The 18489-nt window shown below is 39.3% G+C and overlaps 1 protein-coding gene across 4 annotated transcripts in view; it reads right to left on the bottom strand.

Moving 5' to 3' along the window:
• Positions 1-17924, bottom strand: part of crebbpa (CREB binding protein a) — a 107690-nt gene extending 89766 nt beyond the window's left edge. For 2 of the 4 annotated variants that reach the window (XM_028814284.2, XM_051933389.1), the window contains exons 1-5: positions 17023-17857; positions 9831-10477; positions 3194-3352; positions 1299-1554; positions 704-817 (exon numbers count right to left, since the gene is read on the bottom strand). In XM_028814284.2, coding sequence (XP_028670117.2) covers positions 704-817; positions 1299-1554; positions 3194-3352; positions 9831-10477; positions 17023-17110 — 1264 coding nt within the window. In that variant the 5' untranslated portion in view covers positions 17111-17857. Of the gene's footprint in view, positions 1-703; positions 818-1298; positions 1555-3193; positions 3353-9830; positions 10478-17022 lie in introns of all 4 variants that reach the window. The other 2 variants (XM_051933392.1, XM_028814285.2) reach the window with 2 other exon arrangements.
• Between the last annotated feature and the right edge of the window lie 565 nt (positions 17925-18489).

The raw sequence follows: 18489 nt of genomic DNA, 5'->3' as shown, positions 1-18489 counted from the left end.
TGCTCCAGAAACCCTGTTTCCTATGTTTGTATGTTACTGCTGTGTCCATGGTGATTCTCTAGGGAATCTCACTTCCTTTCACTTGGTAAACACATGTATACAAGAATAAATGTCATTACTAAAAAAAAAAAAATAAAAAAAAAAAAACCACAAGTGTTTGTGGGTATGAGCCTGCGATGGATTGATATTTGATTCATTGCCTTTTTGAGGTGGAGAGGACACTTGACTGAAGAATGAAGGGGGAGAGGCAAGTATTTAATTCAAAAAGGCAATCACAAGGGGACTTGCATTTCCTGTTTATGATGTGCACTTATTTTTGCAGCAGTATTTTTTTTTTTTTTATAACCAGTTTAAGCAAAAAATGTATGTCTTTGCACATTTTCAGCATACAACTGGATGACGTGGACATGTGTTTTTTTTTTCCCCCCACATGAATGCTTTTCACATCGTTGGCCATTGCACAGCAATAGTCACCATTGTCTTACATTCTATCAGAAGCTTTTTTTTTTTTTTTTTTTTTTTTTTAAATCTGTATTCTGGAAGAAAACATAAGACTACACATATTCTTTGCCATTACTGCAAATTACATGTATAAAACATGTTTGACTGAAGCATTCCTTTAAGGAAGTTTAAGGAAGAGAAAGACACAAGAAACATTTCTATCTGTCTATTAAACAGTGCTCACCATAAAGATTTTACTTACGCTGCTGGTTTCGCTTATCATTGGCATTTTTTAATGGTAAACATACTGGACAGTCGTGTCGTGTGCAGTTTTTCCAGTGAGAAATTATTTGTCGTGAAGATGCACAATGAGCAACTAAAAAATAAAAAAAAGCAAAAATGAACAGGAAATAATCAACATTAACAAGCAGCAAGAGCCCAGAATGTTTATATTTTGCCAAACCTGTTCTTGCATTCAAGTAACTTCCATAACATTATCAATTATAACAAACTAACATTCTCAAATCCTATTAATCCAATTTGGGGTAGCTGGAAGCTAGATCCTATCCCAGCAGCACACCACAGCCACATGAATGCTACAGAATCCCATTAATAAATTTAGACCATCTTGTATTAGCTTTACAGCCAGAAACAAAAGTTAGACTCAGTGTCTACATAAAGCAAAACTATTTGTTATCTTTAAAACCAAAAAGCCTTATGAACCAAGAAGTACTTCTTTAATTGTACAAACTATTTTTAAGTGGGGGGGGGGGGAGAACAAAAAAAAAAAAAAAAAAAACAACAACTAGTAGAAATTCAGAACCTAGTCTTTTTATGAACTGGTGGAATTTCCTTACCTTGGCACGATTTTCCAGATGGACAATGCGTCATGTGATTCAGCACATTCTTCATCGTCCTACAATGTGGAAGGGTACAGTGACGTACCTCTCCATTGGCTTGCTCACGCCTCTGACATTTGTGAGCATGAAGCAGAAGAACAAGCTGCTGCTGTATTAACTTGCGCTTCTCGGGGTCAGCAGTAGGTCCTGTAGAAAGACCCTGCGTTGAGACAACTCCTGCAGCTGGCACCTGCTGGGACTGCTGCATCGGCGTCTAAAAAATAAATTAGCTCTTTTATTGTGAAATATTAAGAACAAGCGTTACAAAAAAATGCCATTTTAGAGCAAGATTTTTATTTAGCATTTAAAAGCAAATAAATGCAATAAGAATATAATGATGTAATATTAAGTTTATGGTCAAATATGTTCCTCAACACCTTTTTAAAAAAAAAAAAAAAAAAAAACCACCACAACAAAAAGCTATACTAACACACCATGTCTGTGTGTGCTCAATTGACTGAGGTGAGCAGACAACAGTAAGATGAAGTCTGTTGACCAATTTAACCTGTCATTTTACTTTTTTTAGTAGGTTTGTATTTTTTCAGCATGTCACAGTACTCATTCTATTTATACAGATCTTTATGAAAAATTTGTTGGGTTCTTTCACTTCGAGTTCCAGAAACCAGTCTACCATCTCACTGATTACAAACCTGCTTTTGTTACTGTCGAGTTAGTGTCTGTTAGTGTCATACTCATTTGCACTCCCATACAGTACTTCCTCAAATACTAACAATCCTTTGCTATGTGTCCCACTTCAAAACACATGATCCATCCTAAACAGCTATCTGTGGTACTCTACCATGATGCACTGGTTTGAACTACCAATCCAGCACTTCCATCTTCTTCAGATTGTCACATTATTTTGTCATTATTTTGTCATGTTTCACAAACCAATTTTACTTCAATTTGAAAAACTGGCAAACTCTGCTCAAAATGAGTTTTGTAACAGTTGGGAATAAAATAAAGTAATCCTTCTACAAAGGATTCAATTACAAGCTTTTCTGTGCCAAAGTTTAATAAATGATTTTCACCAGACAGTCCCACTGTGCCATTCCCTCCCATCCCATCATTTGGGCGGAGTGGTGGTTCTGAGGCTAAGGATCTGCGCTGGTATCCCGAAGGCTGCCGGTTCGAATCCCCGTCACTGCCAAAAGAGATCCTACCCTGCTGGGCCCTTGAGCAAGACCCTTAACCTGTAATTGCTCCAGGGGCACTGTACAATGGCTGACCCTGCGCTCTGACCCCAAGGGGTATGCGAAAACTAACAAATTCCTAATACGAGAAATTGTATAAGGCGAAATAAAGAGCAAAAAAAAAAAAAAAATCTAAAACATACACTGAAGTTTACAACTGTGTGCACTCACACATGCTGGCACGCCAGAAGGAACACTTGGCAACAGTATACTATCAGCAATTGATTTATTTAAAAAAATTAAAAATGATTATAGACGCACATACACAAACTGTATGTATATATAACTATCTTTTAAATTTCAGTTAGTTTGAGCATATAGTTTTAAATTTTAGTTTGAAATTCTTATTTTACTCATCTTTTAATTGTTTTATTTTCTTTAATAAAATATTTTTTGCCATATTACAATTCATTAACGATAGTAACCATGCTTACAACTTAAGTAAACCATTAACTGCTCTGTATTATTTGCCTCCATCACAAATTTTTTAAACTTGAAAAATTTATTTTGAATAGGTCGATTACTTTCATTTTTTGGGGCATAAGCCTTGGTTAAAGCTGTCTGCAAAGTTTTAATTTATAAAGCAAATTTTTAATCCACTGAGATACAGTAAAACACTTTTGCTGTGCTGATGTTCTATTTCTACACATAAATACTTACCAAGTTTGGCACACTAGTTAAAGCAGACCCCTTCAAGCTACTTGTGTAAGGCGGCAAGCTACTGGAGAAGGCTGATTTGTTCTGTAAAGGAGGATTCACTCCTGATGGTCCAATCTGTTGCATCCCACTCTGACTGTAAGGCTGCACAAAGGGACCCACCTAAAAGAGACAACAATTAAACAAAAACTACACTGTCAAAAACAGAATTTATTAGTTTCATAGAAAACGCACAAACATAAAACTCCTGAAACAGATTAAGAATGTTCTGTACCCAAATATTAATTTATCCTAAAACAAACAATGTTTTCCTACATTTTACATTTATGAACATTGTACCAGTTTAGTCAAAAAATTTTCAAACTGTTTTCAACTGCCCAAAGCACCGAGCTGGAGCTTATAATGCATCTGGTGGCAAAGAACCCCTAATATTTACATTCAAGCTGGTTTTTTGCTGTCTTCATTTTTTAGGTGCTTAACAACATCACATCATCAAGGAGAATGTAGAAAAAATTGATCTAGTAAAAACTACTGTAATTCACCATCTCGAGTTTAATAAATTCTTACTTTTCAACTTCATCGTCTTCCACCCACAGCTCACCAATTCTTCTCACCCATAGCTAACTTGCTTCTACTAATACTAAGTGTGCAGTTTACACCTTGTCAGAACTTTAAAGTCAGAAATTTCTAAAAGCACAGGCATGGGTCTTGAACCAAGAGAAATGGGCGAATAAAGTTCTTGTTCTTAGTTACAATAAGGTGATAGTATGGAGAAAATGCTTGCATGTGATCAAAAGCATGTAATTTAATTTGGGAAGCAAACAATAAGTAGCATAATAACATGGACATACACAGTCATCATTATAACTGGTGCACTCATTTTGCTGTAACAGAAAAACTACTTCAGATACAGACAGGTGCATTATGTGTGTTAATGCATAAAATGATTTTCAATCAAATACCAATTTTCACACCCTTTTGTAACCCACTAATTGTATTTAACTGAAATGAGGGCAAAAAGAAAATGTGATTACTTTAAAATTTTAAAGCATTTAAAGGTCGTTGTTTTAGCCTGATAACATTTTTTTCAACTCAAATTCAATTTTTTTTTCAGTATACAACAAAGATATCTATTTTGTTTTCATAACAGATGAGGAAGGCAGTGAATGAAACTAGAAAAAACACTGAAAAATAAGAATAGAATTTTTTTTATTCATATAGCCTCTCCCATGCTCACTCTAGCACTATAGTAACATTCAAGACAATTACATACAATAATCCAATATTCTGCAAAAGAGTGTAATAATTACAGGAATTTTAACCATTCTGTTTACAGTAAAATAACCAAAGTTTTACTCAAAGAAGGAATGTATATAGTTCAACATGAAAGGCATCTGAAGTAACAAAGTACCTAAGCAAACTCACATTTTAGGTTCTTCACTTTTACGTTTTCATGTAAATCCATGTGCTATTTATTTAGGTTCCTGTGCCTTCTTTAAAACCCAAAGTACTTGGCCATTTCTTAATAACAGATTGCTATAGCACTTTAAAATATGCATACATGAAAACCCTCACAACCCCTTCCACCCACAGAAGACTTAATCTGGCCCTCCTCTAGTCTTATTATTGAGGAGCAGTCCACACGTTTCTTAGAACGTACCAAGTGAAAATGGCATTAAAAGAGGGGTTTACCTCTCTTTCACCATTTTACAGCACAACCTGGAGTTTCACATTTAAGTTCCTATCCACAATAATGAGAAAATGTACTCAGGGAATTAAAAGACAACAATGAAAAGATATTATCCTAAGTGATCTTTTTTTCATAAGGTTCTGTATTCAGTAAAAATTTGGCTTGTGGTTCACAAAACTGAAACAACTCCTTAGCTTCTCAATTCAGCTTCAGTTTTAAAGTAAGGTTGCCACATCACATTTATTTCAATAATGAGCATCATGGGAGTGCATGACCTGAGCCTAATCATTACCTGCAGAGCCTTTAACAATAAAGGGAACTTCACTGTATACAATTTAGCATAGAAACAGAAATGCCAGTTTATGTAGCACTTGAGCACTGAAAACTTTCAGTGTGTGTTTTGCCATTTCCCCAAGCATTTTTCACACATTTTCAGGTGTTTTTGAAACCTTTTTAAAGTGTTTTTTTGCAAAATATAACTGATGCCATTTCCTTTTACCATGTTTTCTATGAATTTAGTGCTATTAATACTGGCGATTACAGTCCTGAAGAAGAGGTGTCATCAGTGTTGCAAGTGTACATATTGGGCTCACCCTATTCTGTAGCAAAGGGAGTCTGGAGAACAATTCTGGACTCTCTACAAAGAACTCTGCCAATAGTCTGAAAAATCCCAGGATTACAATGGGTGTCGATAAGCAACCAAGTACAGTGATATGAGAGAGTGTCTTTATATTGCATAAGCTTATTTCTACCACTCAAGAAAAAAAATCATTGAGTTATTTCTCCAAAAAAAATTAAAAAATTGTCTGCTATTAGTGCAACGTGATCCAGTCATTAGATAGATACTGTAGATAGATAGATCCCAAGGGGAAATTCACTAATTATTATATGTATTTAACCCTGCCTGTGCTGTGTAATCTGTCCAGTTTAGGGTCACAGGGAGACAGCGAGTATCAAAGCAGCACTGGGTGTTAAGGTAAGAAGCAAACATGGTGGACACTACAGTGCATCCGGAAAGTATTCACAGCGCATCACTTTTTCCACCTTTTGTTATGTTATGGCCTTATTCCAAAATGGATTAAATTCATTTTTTTCCTCAGAATTCTACACACAACACCCCATAATGACAACGTGAAAAAAGTTTACTTGAGATTTTTGCAAATTTATTACAAATAAAAAAATTGAGAAATCCCATGTACATAAGTATTCACAGCCTTTGCTCAATACTTTGTCGATGCACCTTTGGCAGAAATTCCAGCCTCAAGTCTTGTTGAATATGATGCCACAAGCTTGGCACACCTATCCTTGGCCAGTTTCGCCCATTCCTCTTTGCAGCACCTCTCAAGCTCCATCAGGTTGGATGGGAAGCGTCGATGCACAGCCATTTTAAGATCTCTCCAGAGATGTTCAATCGGATTCAAGTCTGGGCTCTGTCTGGGCCACTCAAGGACATTCACAGAGTTGTCCTGAAGCCGCTCCTTTGATATCTTGGCAATGTGCTTAGGGTCATTGTCCTGCTGAAAGATGAACCGTCGCCCCAGTCTGAGGTCAAGAGCGCTCTGGAGCAGCTTTTCATCCAGGATGTCTCTGTACATTGCTGCAGTCATCTTTCCCTTTATCCTGACTAGTCTCCCAGTTCCTGGCACTGAAAAACATCCCCACAGCATGATGCTGCCACCACCATGCTTCACTGTAGGGATGGTATTGGCCTGGTGATGAGCAGTGCCTGGTTTCCTCCAAACATGATGCCTGGCATTCACACCAAAGAGTTCAATCTCTGTCTCATCAGACCAGAGAATTTTCTTTCTCATGGTCTGAGAGTCCTTCAGGTGCCTTTTGGCAAACTCTTTTAACTAAGGAGTGGCTTCCGTCTGGCCACTCTACCATACAGGTCTGATTGGTGGATTGCTGCAAAGATGGTTGTCCTTCTGGAAGGTTCTCTTCTCTCCACAGAGGACCTCTGAGAGTGTCCATCAGGTTCTTGGTCACCTCCCTGACTAAGGCCCTTCTCCCTCGATCGCTCAGTTTAGATGGCCGGCCAGCTCTAGGAAGAGTCCTGGTGGTTTCGAACTTCTTCCACTTACGGATGATGGAGGCCACTGTGCTCATTGGGACCTTCAAAGCAGCAGAAATTTTTCTGTAGCCTTCCCCAGATTTGTGCCTTGAGACAATCCTGTCTCGGAGGTCTACAGACAATTCCTTTGACTTCATGCTTGGTTTGTGCTCTGACATGAACTGTCAACTGTGGGACCTTATATAGACAGGTGTGTGCCTTTCCAAATCATGTCTAATCAACTGAATTTACCACAAGTGGACTCCAATTAAGCTGCAGAAACATCTCAAGGATGATCAAGGGAAACAGGATGCACTTAAGCTCAATTTTGAGCTTCATGGCAAAGACTGAATACTTATGTACAAGTGCTTTCTCAATTTTTTTATTTTTAATAAATTTGCAAAAACCTCAAGTAAACTTTTTTCACGTTGTCATTATGGGGTGTTGTGTGTAGAATTCTGAGGAAAAAAATGAATTTAATCCATTTTGGAATAAGGCTGTAACATAACAAAATGTGGAAAAAGTGATGCGCTGTGAATACTTTCTGGATGCACTGTATGTGTACCTTTTCAGGGAGCAGTAGAAGAGCCAATCACAGAAGAATGTGCTATGTGCAATCCAGTGACAGAAACCTAAAAGTATTGGTTTCGTTTAAATGCTGTTGTTGGACACAGCTATTTTGAAACAGTGTGATCTGGTGGTGCAGTGGCCAATCAATGTTCATACCAGGTGCCAGTTGGGGATGGAAAAGTGGATGGATGTTATTTATTAGACAGTAGATGAAGAACTAAACATATTTTCTTAATTAAGAGGAATTACTAACACATTCTATTATTCACTGTTAAAACAGGTAGTCACCCTCAGTTTAGTAAATTCATTAATACCAATCAATCCATAAACGCAAAAGCATTCTGCCTATAATTCATTTATAAGCAGCTTACTAAACTTCATTAAAGCCACACATATACCACATAACTTTTATTCAGTTCTTGTCACTTAATTGCAAGCAACATGCACACTTGACCTCTCTCTCTCAATAGACGTCAGTATACAACCAAAGCACACACATGCGCTAGGACACCAGCACTTTTTCTTTTTAACCCACCCAAACCCCCATTTTGGATAAGCTGCTTCACTACTGGCTCACCCAGGAAAAGGTAAGAACTTCCTGTTAAAATGCATCAAAAATTCACAATTTACTTAAATATTTATGTTAAAATAGTTTAAAATAATACTAATAACATACAAATTACTTTCAACTATTCTTTTGAAAAATATATACTAAGGATGTCCATATTTTCCACACTGCAAAAAACAACTATCCTTAGAAATACAAAAGCATATTTTTCATTGTGAATGAGGAAAGATGCAAAATAAGAAGACATTTTTGTGATTTGCTTTTACATTTGCCCTTCGCACTCCTTCACAACAATAGCAGGCAACTTTTCTTAAACTCTGCAGTATTCTTTATAACTTTTTCTTTTTTTGCACCCTTAAGAGCTCTTCCCTAGATCTTACTATGCCTTCCAATACTACCACAGTCAGGCTTTGAAGAAACATTTTAGTTTTAGATTCCACAAGCCAGCTTATTCCATCCACTGCAATTATAGTGCTCAAGTGGCTAAACCTAAGAGTAAGTCACTCACCGCCCACTAGACAGACTGTTCCCCATAGCAGCCTGGTCATTGCTGCAGGTGTATTTTTCTGTTGGTCACCAGACAAAGAATGCTCCCTTTCTAACATAATCATGTTGTTGAATGGGATATACAATAAGGCAATACACCCTGTGTGGGGTTATGCTGAATCAGTGAGATTGACCAAAGTGGCTGGTTGTGGACAGGCTTTTTCTTTGTCCTGTGTTTTCTTGCATTTTATCTTACTGATCTCTTACACTTTTATCCTCCTTCACGGTCAATGATGTCTTCTGATCACAAGGTATTTGGTCATGCTGAGATCTAGACTTAAGCTTAGAGGGGTGCTTTGCAGTGGCTGCCCATGAGCTTTGGAACAGTCCAGCATTTTATATTAGGTCAGGACCAACTTTGGTCTCTTATAAATCCCACCTTGTTTTAAATATACTCTGTTAATAAAATTGACTTGTTTCTGTCTGCTAGGCATTTCTATTTGAACTGCTTAAACAAACTGCATGTGTTGCTACTTTGAACTGCCATCATCATTTTGCAAACTTTGCATTACACATTAGTTTGTATGACATCCAATCTTTTATATCTAACCAATTTAAGACAAATTAAGGATGCTTTCCTACTTTGCAACAAGCTCATTCATCATTAACATGTTTTGACTGTACACACTTGACCGGCTTATCAAACTGGGGTAGTTAGTAGACTAATTTTCTTTCCCTGCATTGCTATATTCATTGTTTGCTACATTGTTTAACTTTACAAACTGCTACAAAAAATTACTTTTGTCTTTTAAGTATTGCCATAAAACGTTAATTTGAATTAAACGATTATAAAAAACACTGGAATTTAAACCAGGGGGTGCAGGTTCAATCCTGCTCTCTAAATGAATAGGTCTAATATGCCCTGATCTTCTAAGAGGTCTTGGTTAAAGGTAACTGGTGAATATACAATAAAGACATGCATGGTCTCATATAGGTGACGCTTGCCAATATAAAACTGCACATTACAGAGAGCACAACATAGATTGGAATCTATGAAAGTACAATGATTGTAGGATATAGGCACATTTCAAAAAATGCTTTCCTGTCCGGATGGATGGTGCTTTGAGCCAAAGGCTGCCAGAATAAGCTCCAGACTGCTGCACCTTCAAAGTAGTTTAAAGGGGCAAAAAGGAATAGAAGGATACATTTTTAAATGTGACAAGTAACTGTTGTTAAAATTAGGATACAAACTAAAACTTCAATAACAACGTACCTTGGCCATGCTACCAGACTGCTGTGCATTTAGCGGAGAATGACTGACCATTTGCACTCCCTGTGTCAATGTTTCTGCAAGAACACCGGTACTGCCTGAGCTTCCTCCTGGTTGTAAGCCTGGACTAGGGAACTGCACACCAGTTGTTTTACTATGACTTACAGACCCAAGCGTGCCATTCATGACCTGTCCTTGAGGATGGGAAGACTGATTTAAAAGTCCATGTGCCGTATTCAGCAGTGCCTGACTGAAATTACTGCTGATGCCGATTCCCACATGTGTCTCATTGGCAGTAGTACCAGGTACAGCATTCCCTCCTTGGACACTCATTTGCTTCTGGGCTTGGGAATTGGCAGTGTTTGGTAGCTGAATTCCAAGACTTGAGGCAGGTGACGGAAGTGTCTGGGTTAGTGGATTCTTGATGAGGGATCCCATTCCCAGCTGGTTGTTACTAGTGTTAAGAACGGAGGTGCACCCAGTACGAAGAAGTTCAGGCAGGTGCTTGTGCTTCAGAGAAGTATCTGATGTTATGCTTGTTACTCCTCCTCCAACCCCACCATTAGTGGCCATGCTTTGGATGGTTGCCTCTCCATTTGGAATAAGCTCGTCTGGTAGGTCATTTTCAAGGTCAAACAACGTTCTGAAATCTAAAAACAATAAAGCACACTTTCAATTAATACGACTTTTAAAAAGGAACATTTTCAAAAATAAACATACATAAATTTTCTAATCTAATGTGAATGACCTTTCAGAATTTTATTAAGAGTTCTTTAAAAGATCTAACAACATTACCCATTTAATCTAATTTGATGGCCCCTGGGAGATGGAGCCTATCCTAGCAGCATTACACTGAACCTAACCTTGAATAGCATGCCAGTGCGCCACAATAAATACTGTAACACCAGGACAATTTGCACCAGCTAATTAACTTTTTAACCCAATTTGTGCATTGTGGATAGATAAATAAGCCTGGGGAAAAAAAAAACCCCACACACACACACAAACAGTGCACAGAACTGTGGGAATGTCTTCCCTGTTTACACTTAATATGGGGTTTCATTAAGTTAACTATAGATAATATTTTAGTAAAAAAATGCAAACATTTTGTACATTCTGATAACACAAATAGATGGAACATATAGATTATGCAACATGAGTCACATGAGAATCTGTTTTGTAATGGACGTTTATCACATTGTTTGACCTATTGACTGTGTTGGGTTTGAATTTTCAATATTTAATTTCTCAAAGAAAATAGATTAAAATTTCTTCTCAGCCACCATTACAAACTACATATAAGTGGTGTAAGTGTATATATAATATTTGGGTGGAGGATTCCTTTAATCCACACATGATTCACAGCACCCTCCACAATGGAAGGCAACTGTAATATGCAGGATGCCTCATTGTTATTGCTAAGTCCAATGTCAGTGAGAAGGTGTGAGGTTTTAGTCCCTAGTTGACTCATTAATTGCAAGTGCACTTTTTTCATGACTGAAAAACTGCGATTTGTAATCTAAACTGTGAAGCTGAGGGGTAAATCAAGCAAAAAATGTAGCTTTGTCCCAAACATTAATATGGGTGCATCAAGGTGATTATCACCTTCAATATATTGCACCAATGTTTAATTAAGACTATATATATCTATCAAGAAATTCTACTAACATGTAATTTGTCTGGATTGTTTGCCAGAGTTTAATAAACTGTATGGTATTTGGCAGTTTATTTTGCTCCAACACATACTGTAATTGATATAATTTGGAAGAAGAGTGTTTTTTTTTTTTTTTTTTTTTTTTTCTCCACTAACCGATACACTAACTTTTGTAGTAAACTGAGTGAGGCCAAAGAGACAAGCAAAAAAGATGCAACTTGTTTTGCTTGGAATTAGTTGAATGTACTGTACCTTAGTTGAACAATCAGCAAAATCTGCCTTGTGCAAAACAAAAAAAGGTATCGGCCAAAAGAGCAAATGAAGGGCATACATTTTTGAAGACCTAGCACAACTCAAACTGAGCATATCAAACTCAGACTGTATGACCCTCACAATCATGCTGCTAACATCAGTTTTAAAAGACCTTCTGTGCAAGCTGCAGAGATGTAGCTGACAAAATTACATGGTTCTAATTAAAACAGCTAAAACATTGTATCCTGAACAACCATATAAGTACAGGACCCCAGGTACATACACCAAAATGCACCTAATTCTTGTCATGTACAAAATTATTCCAAAAATACCAAATCAGGTTGAAGACATATAATGCTTTGCGATAACCAGCAATCTGTGATTCAGCCACACACCATCTTAGTAACTGGAAAATGTATAGTACTTGACTATAGACAACATATTTCCCAGAACAACACTGGAGTTAAGGGCTGCACGGTGACGCAGTGGTAGTGCTGCTGCCTCACAGTAAGGAGACCTGGGTTCACTTCCCAGGTTCTCCCCATGTCTGCGTGGGTTTCCTCCCACAATCCAAAGACATGCAGGTTTGGTGCATTATTGATCCTAAATTGTCCCTAGTGTGTACGTGTGTGTGTGTGTGCCCTGCAGTGGGCTGGCACCCTGCCCGGAATTTGTTCCTGCCTTGTGCCCCGTGCTGGCTGGGATTAGCTCCGGCAGACCCCCGTGACCCTGTGTTAGGATATTGCAGGTTGGACAATGACTGACTGACACTGGAGTTAAGTTATTTAAGAATGTTTAAGATAAGCATCATGGAGGAGAGTCATGCTTGCTTAGAGATGGCTGGGGGTTTGAGGTTTTGTGTTTATGTTACCCTTGACACACAATTTCACATCTCTTAAGTTGTGGCTAAACTTGAGATACCTGGAAAGCATTCATAAAGGCACCGGTGCTGTCAAGTAGCATGTTAACTGGCTGCTAGAAGGCAGCATGCTCATCAGACTTAGAAAGTTTGAAATAGTGCTGGAAAATCATCGCTGCATGAAATAAACCCTTTAATAATTCTTACTTGTGTAGTTTGATGGCTTCAAGGTGACAATATTCAGCAAGTACAATTGTCAAGTTTTATATCCCTTCCAACTTCATGCAAGGTGTCGTAATTTTTTTTACCCAAAAAAATCTCAGAATATCAGCTATCCATTTCAGTGCTGAAGGGAAACTACATTCAGAGCAGATGACGTTATATTCTTACACTTGCTGTGCTACCCATCTAAACACAGGTTGAAATCTAACTAATCACCGTAGACCTCAGCATTCATGATTGCACTGCGCAATCTTTTGGAATGCATATGGTAATAAAATGCATTGCATATGCCATTCCAACAGATGGAGCATCACAAACATTAACACTGCACTAATCTTATACCAAACAGCACATAACAAGGACATAAGCATATCAGTAGGGCTGGGTATTGGCACTCATGTCCCAATTCAACACAATATTGGTTTTATCTTGATTGAATTATGGTGCACTCATATATTTGAAGTGCTAGCTTTATTAGAGATTACTTAAACATGCACCGAGAACAACAATATAATGTGACAAATTTCAGTAACACTTTATTTGAAGGGCATCTACATAGTGTCTTCAAAACATATACATAAGCAAGGAATGACTTAAGAACCAATACTTGATTAGTAATGAATAGTTAATATCATTATTTGCAAGATGTGGAAGAAAATATCACTGCTTTTTTAAATAAATAAATACTTCACAGCACTGCACTCATTCAAAATTCACCATAATTTAGCAAACATCTATTGCCACATCAGAGTCCACACATATTATGGGGATCCTCCTTTTAATACAATGCAGTGGCATCAAATTTATAAAATCAAACATCATCTAACAAATAATACTAAAAACAATTAAATATTACTTCTTAAATAATAAACATACCATTCAGTAACCTATTACCCAAATTTCCTGTATTGGTCATTTTAAACTAATCTTGAATTAGTCAAAATTAAAGATACGGTGAGAAGATTTGTTGTCTTTCTAGAATTCACAAGTTACACGTACATTTGCTCAGGTTTAACTGTTGCGTTAATCATTCCTGGAAAAGTGTCCTCACTCTTCCCCCACAGCCAAAAAAAGAAGCATTTTAAAACAGGGATCTAATGCTGAGGCTTGTTGACAGCAGCATTGGATGACTGGAATATAAGACAAAGAGCCACCACTGACTGACAACTCCACCAATATGATCTGTGCGGTACAGCTAATAGAATTACTTTATGACGGCTGCTCGGCGCAAATGCTCACTTCGGTTATCACAGGCTGCTCTGAAAATGCCAACAAATGCTCTCTTGCACGGCCGGGTGAGGTGCGTTGCAAACATTTTCCACAGTAGCAGTACAGCTACTGTAGCCACATGCTAAAAGAGACATCTACTGGAACAGACACCAAAAACGAAGATAAGCAAAAATCTATATATAGTAATAGAGCAGGATAGAGATCAACTAGATCAATCTTTAGAAAATAATAAGATTGATTGTTTAAATGAAAAATAACGATTAATCGGAAAAACAGATTTTTACCCAGTCCTACTTATTACTACAAATGTTTGTGATGCACCACCTGTTGGAATGACAAATGCAATATTTATTTCTATGTTATGTGCCATTTAGTATGGCTTTTGTAATTACAGTGTTAATTCCTCTGATGCTCTATCTGCTGAAATGACAAAAGCGATGCAATTAATTACAGGTGTTTGTGATGCATTATCTGTTAAGAGTGACAAAAGCAACACACCTGTCTCTGTTATGTGTCAGCTGGTACGGCATTCTTATTGCAATGTTAATGTTTGTGATGCTCCATCTGCTGGGATAACAAAAGCAATGCATTTTATTACAACAAATGTTTGTGACGCACCATCTGTTGGAATGACAAAATCAATGCACATGTCTCCGTTATGTGTCAGTTCATAATGCAGTGTTAATGTTTGTGATGGAACATCTGTTGGAATGACAGAGAAATATATCAACTGGATGGACACACGGATACTTATCCTTTTATTAAGGTGGACAAGGGGGCTCCGCCCCCTGCTCGCTTCGCTCACCTACCCCCGGCGTTGGGTATCCTGAAATACATTAGTCGAGTTCGTTCGTTTTGGAGCCGTACCCACTTTGCCCGCGGCATTTCAGAGGCGTGTTGTAGGTGCCTGCGTTCATTGATTTTATCCAGGCAGGCTCATGTTTGTATATCCGTCAGTCGAGCTCGTTCGTTTTGAACCCGTGCCTGCTTTGCTTCCGCAGCTTCAGACGCGCGTTGTAGGCGCCTGCGTTCATTGATCTTATCCAGGTGGGCTCGTGTTTGTATCGTTGAGCTGTATTGTGTTTGAATTTGGAGTAAAGCGTTCAGCGGTTTGTACAATCCCAAGCAGCACATTATTCCTAACTTCACTCCGCAGTAGTGCCACTCACAATATGGCGGTGACGCCTGCGCCTTCACTCCGCAGTAGTGCCACTCACAATATGGCGGTGACGCCTGCGCCTTCACTCCACAGTAGTGCCACTATCTTTGTGGACCTGTGGGGCCTCCGTAGCCTCGTCCGTTTGACTCTGAGGTGCAGCGCAGAATTCTCTTTTGTGTGTGGCTGTATCGTTAGTCGTTAGCTATGGGCGCGTTGTTGCTTCATTTCTCATTCACGTTAGTTGAGCCGTTTCGTTTTTGGGCCGTGACTCCTTCGTTCGCGGTTTATGAGACGCGCGCCTGTGCAGTACGTCTCATGGTCCCATCGCCGTGTCCCTGCGTCCATATCCGGTTTATTCTCGGTTAGTAATATGGATATTTTGGTTACTTTACTACTCGAGTTTAATGGCAGGGAGATCAAATCAGAATTCACTTTATTGGTCAGGTACACCTGTACTAGGAATTTCAAAGTATTGGTGCAACATACAACAAAGAATACAAAAGACAAATATAAAATGATAACATATGTTGCAGCATACAAGAGCAATAAAAAAAACATAATAGGATTAAAATGTCAAAGTAGTCAGTCTAGTGTGCAGGTATTCATAGGTAAGGAGTAGAAGCTCAGACCTGTTTAGTCAGAATATGAATTTGTTACCAAACTTATGCCCTTCAAAAATGTGTAAAAACAATATGCTATATCTATCCATCTATTTGTTAATTCTCCTCGCATGTTTATCCAAGGCTGAGAAGGAGGGCAGCCATCACTGGGCGCAAGGCTGGAACAACGCCTGGACAGGGTGCCAGCTGGCCTATCACTGGGCTAATATCCATCCATCCATTTTCCAACCCGCTGAATCCGAACACAGGGTATGCTAGTATTAAATGAATGCAGTCAGTCATTAATGGCGGAATGTCATTAAAATGGTTTGCACATTGCCATTTGGCTAATCTAAAACAGGAAACTATCGTGGTGTCACTACAATTACAGGGGTCTCCGGGATGTAGCCGTTCAACTTTTTAGAATCGCGTAGATGAAGCGAAGATCTTGACAACCTTTACAAAGTATAAGGATGAAATTTGGACGGCTTAGTTATAAGAAAACCATACACGCAGGGTGATAATGACTGGCCTCGTTTGATAAGGTTTGTATAACTTTCATTATACCACGAAGACTTAAAATGTTAAAACTTGTGTTAAAGAACACAAACACTCGTATAAACCTAACGAAACCCATACACGCGTGGTGGGAAAGAATGTCCTCGTTTGACAATGTTTGCATGACTTTCATTATATCACTTAGACTAGAATGTTAAACCTTGTGTTACAGAAAACCGTCATTCGTATAACCCTAACGAAACATCAAGCCACTTTTGGCTGAGGTTATTTCTAAATTCACTTACTGAGTGGCGAAACCTTAGGCAACACAACCCCAGCTAACGTCGGAATCCGACAACAACTGAGAATTTAACTTCAGATAAAGACTTCGGCTGTCATAAATCAACGGGGAATCCTGCCGCCGGTGTTTCTTTCCCCGATGTAACAGGATGACTGCACTTTCAAAAGTGACACTTCTGCGAGGACCGCTCAGTGACGGCACGCCTCTGAACTAAAGCGCAAGTGCTGTCAGCATCTCCGGCCGCCACTGAAGCGCGTTAGCAGGCGATGAAAATGCGCAGGGCGGCTTAATTTGACCACTTTAAAGGGCGGGACCCGACGTCACGTACACTCCCGTAGTTCTCCCGCTCTCGGACGCCACTCAACACGCCTCAAACAAACAAACAAACACACGAGCGCGACTCAGCGTTCCGATGCCTTACCTGCTCCATCGGAGGATGACATCGCAGGCGAATTCAATTTCGGCCGTTTGGCGTTGGGTGCTCCGTCTAATGTTTTTTTGTCAGCCATGTCCCCGATGCAAACACTTGCCAAAAAAAGTGACCCCTTCAAAAGAAAACACAAATCTCCAGACAAGTCGGTAACACCTTAGTCGTCGAAGGCTAAGGCTGAAGCACTATCTGAAAACGGTGGCAACAGCGCCCCGCTTCGTTAGTGTCATTCACCCCATGACAGTCCAACACCCACATTATCTGTAAGAATGTCTGTAGAAAACCATTCAGCACACGCCGTCCTCCTCTTCCAGTGTAATTAGTCTAAATGTCGACATATTTGCATGAACAACGCAACAGCTCGGCTTTCAGCGTCTTCTGACAAACGCGCCAGGCAGCAAGCATTGGCGCTGCAGGAGAAAGCCAAAGAATTTTCCGGCGTGTCGGCACTTTTACCCAGTCGCCGCTCGGTGGTTACCGGTAAGCCGCGCGAGTGCACACGGACTGAAGCAGCTCTCGCCGAAAGGGAAACCAGCTCTTCAAGCAGAGGGGGAATCCTTCTCGAAAGATAGTCTCCCGGACTCCTGGTTTTCTTTACTATTTCCGCATGGAAGCCTGTAAAAATAATAAACCTTCTGGGAAATTGGGGCCGCACAGTCAGGATTTGCGCACCCCAGTACTAATTAGCGAGGGGACAAAATAAAATTAAAAAAAAAAAAAACAAGATTCCACGCAAATCCAGACCTAGGACCGCGACAAGATGGCGGCTGTTGATTCCTTCGATACAAAAAAGTTTTTTTCTTTTTTTTCCACCTCCCCTCCTTAGACTAAAAAGGGGCGTGGTCGTGGAAACACGCCCTGACGCAGCAGTCTGCGCCACGTGCGTCCTGGCGGAAAGTCACGAAAACCGTGAGAGACAGAGAAAGCGAGAAAGAAAGAAAGAGAGCGAGTTGCGGACACGGAGACGGAATTGTCGCCACTGCCGTTCGCGCCTGCACTAACAGGGGACAGCTGTCACTAGGCGGGTTTTTCGCTTTCGCGCAGGTGCTACCTTCACAAGTTGAAAGGTAAGCGCAGGGGGGCGCCGCTGCTTCTCGGCCAAGTGAACTCCATCCCAGTGTAGAAAGTTCGGAGAGCCCCCGGGAACGGAAAGTGGAACTCACACTTGGAATCTTTCTCCGTGTTAACATTTTCGTCCAGCATTACACGGCAGTCCCCGGCAAAAGTACTCGAGACCATCGGCTTGCTTGTTGTCAGGGACAAGATGTATGAACAAACACACAAATAAAAAGAAATTTAAATTATTAATTTAAGTCTTTATTGTCGCATACACTGCGAGAGCCTGGTGAAAGTCTTGTGCCTCTTGGGGTGAGGGTAGGTTAGTATATATCAGCAATAATACAATAAGGTAATTTATAAATAAGTGTAGTAGAAGAATATATAGTGCATAACAGAACT

The sequence above is a fragment of the Erpetoichthys calabaricus genome, chromosome 11, assembly GCF_900747795.2.
Source record: "Erpetoichthys calabaricus chromosome 11, fErpCal1.3, whole genome shotgun sequence".
NCBI classification, from domain to species: Eukaryota; Metazoa; Chordata; class Cladistia; order Polypteriformes; family Polypteridae; genus Erpetoichthys; species Erpetoichthys calabaricus.
Note: the sequence above shows the minus strand (reverse complement) of the source record. Positions and strands in the feature narration are given on the sequence as shown.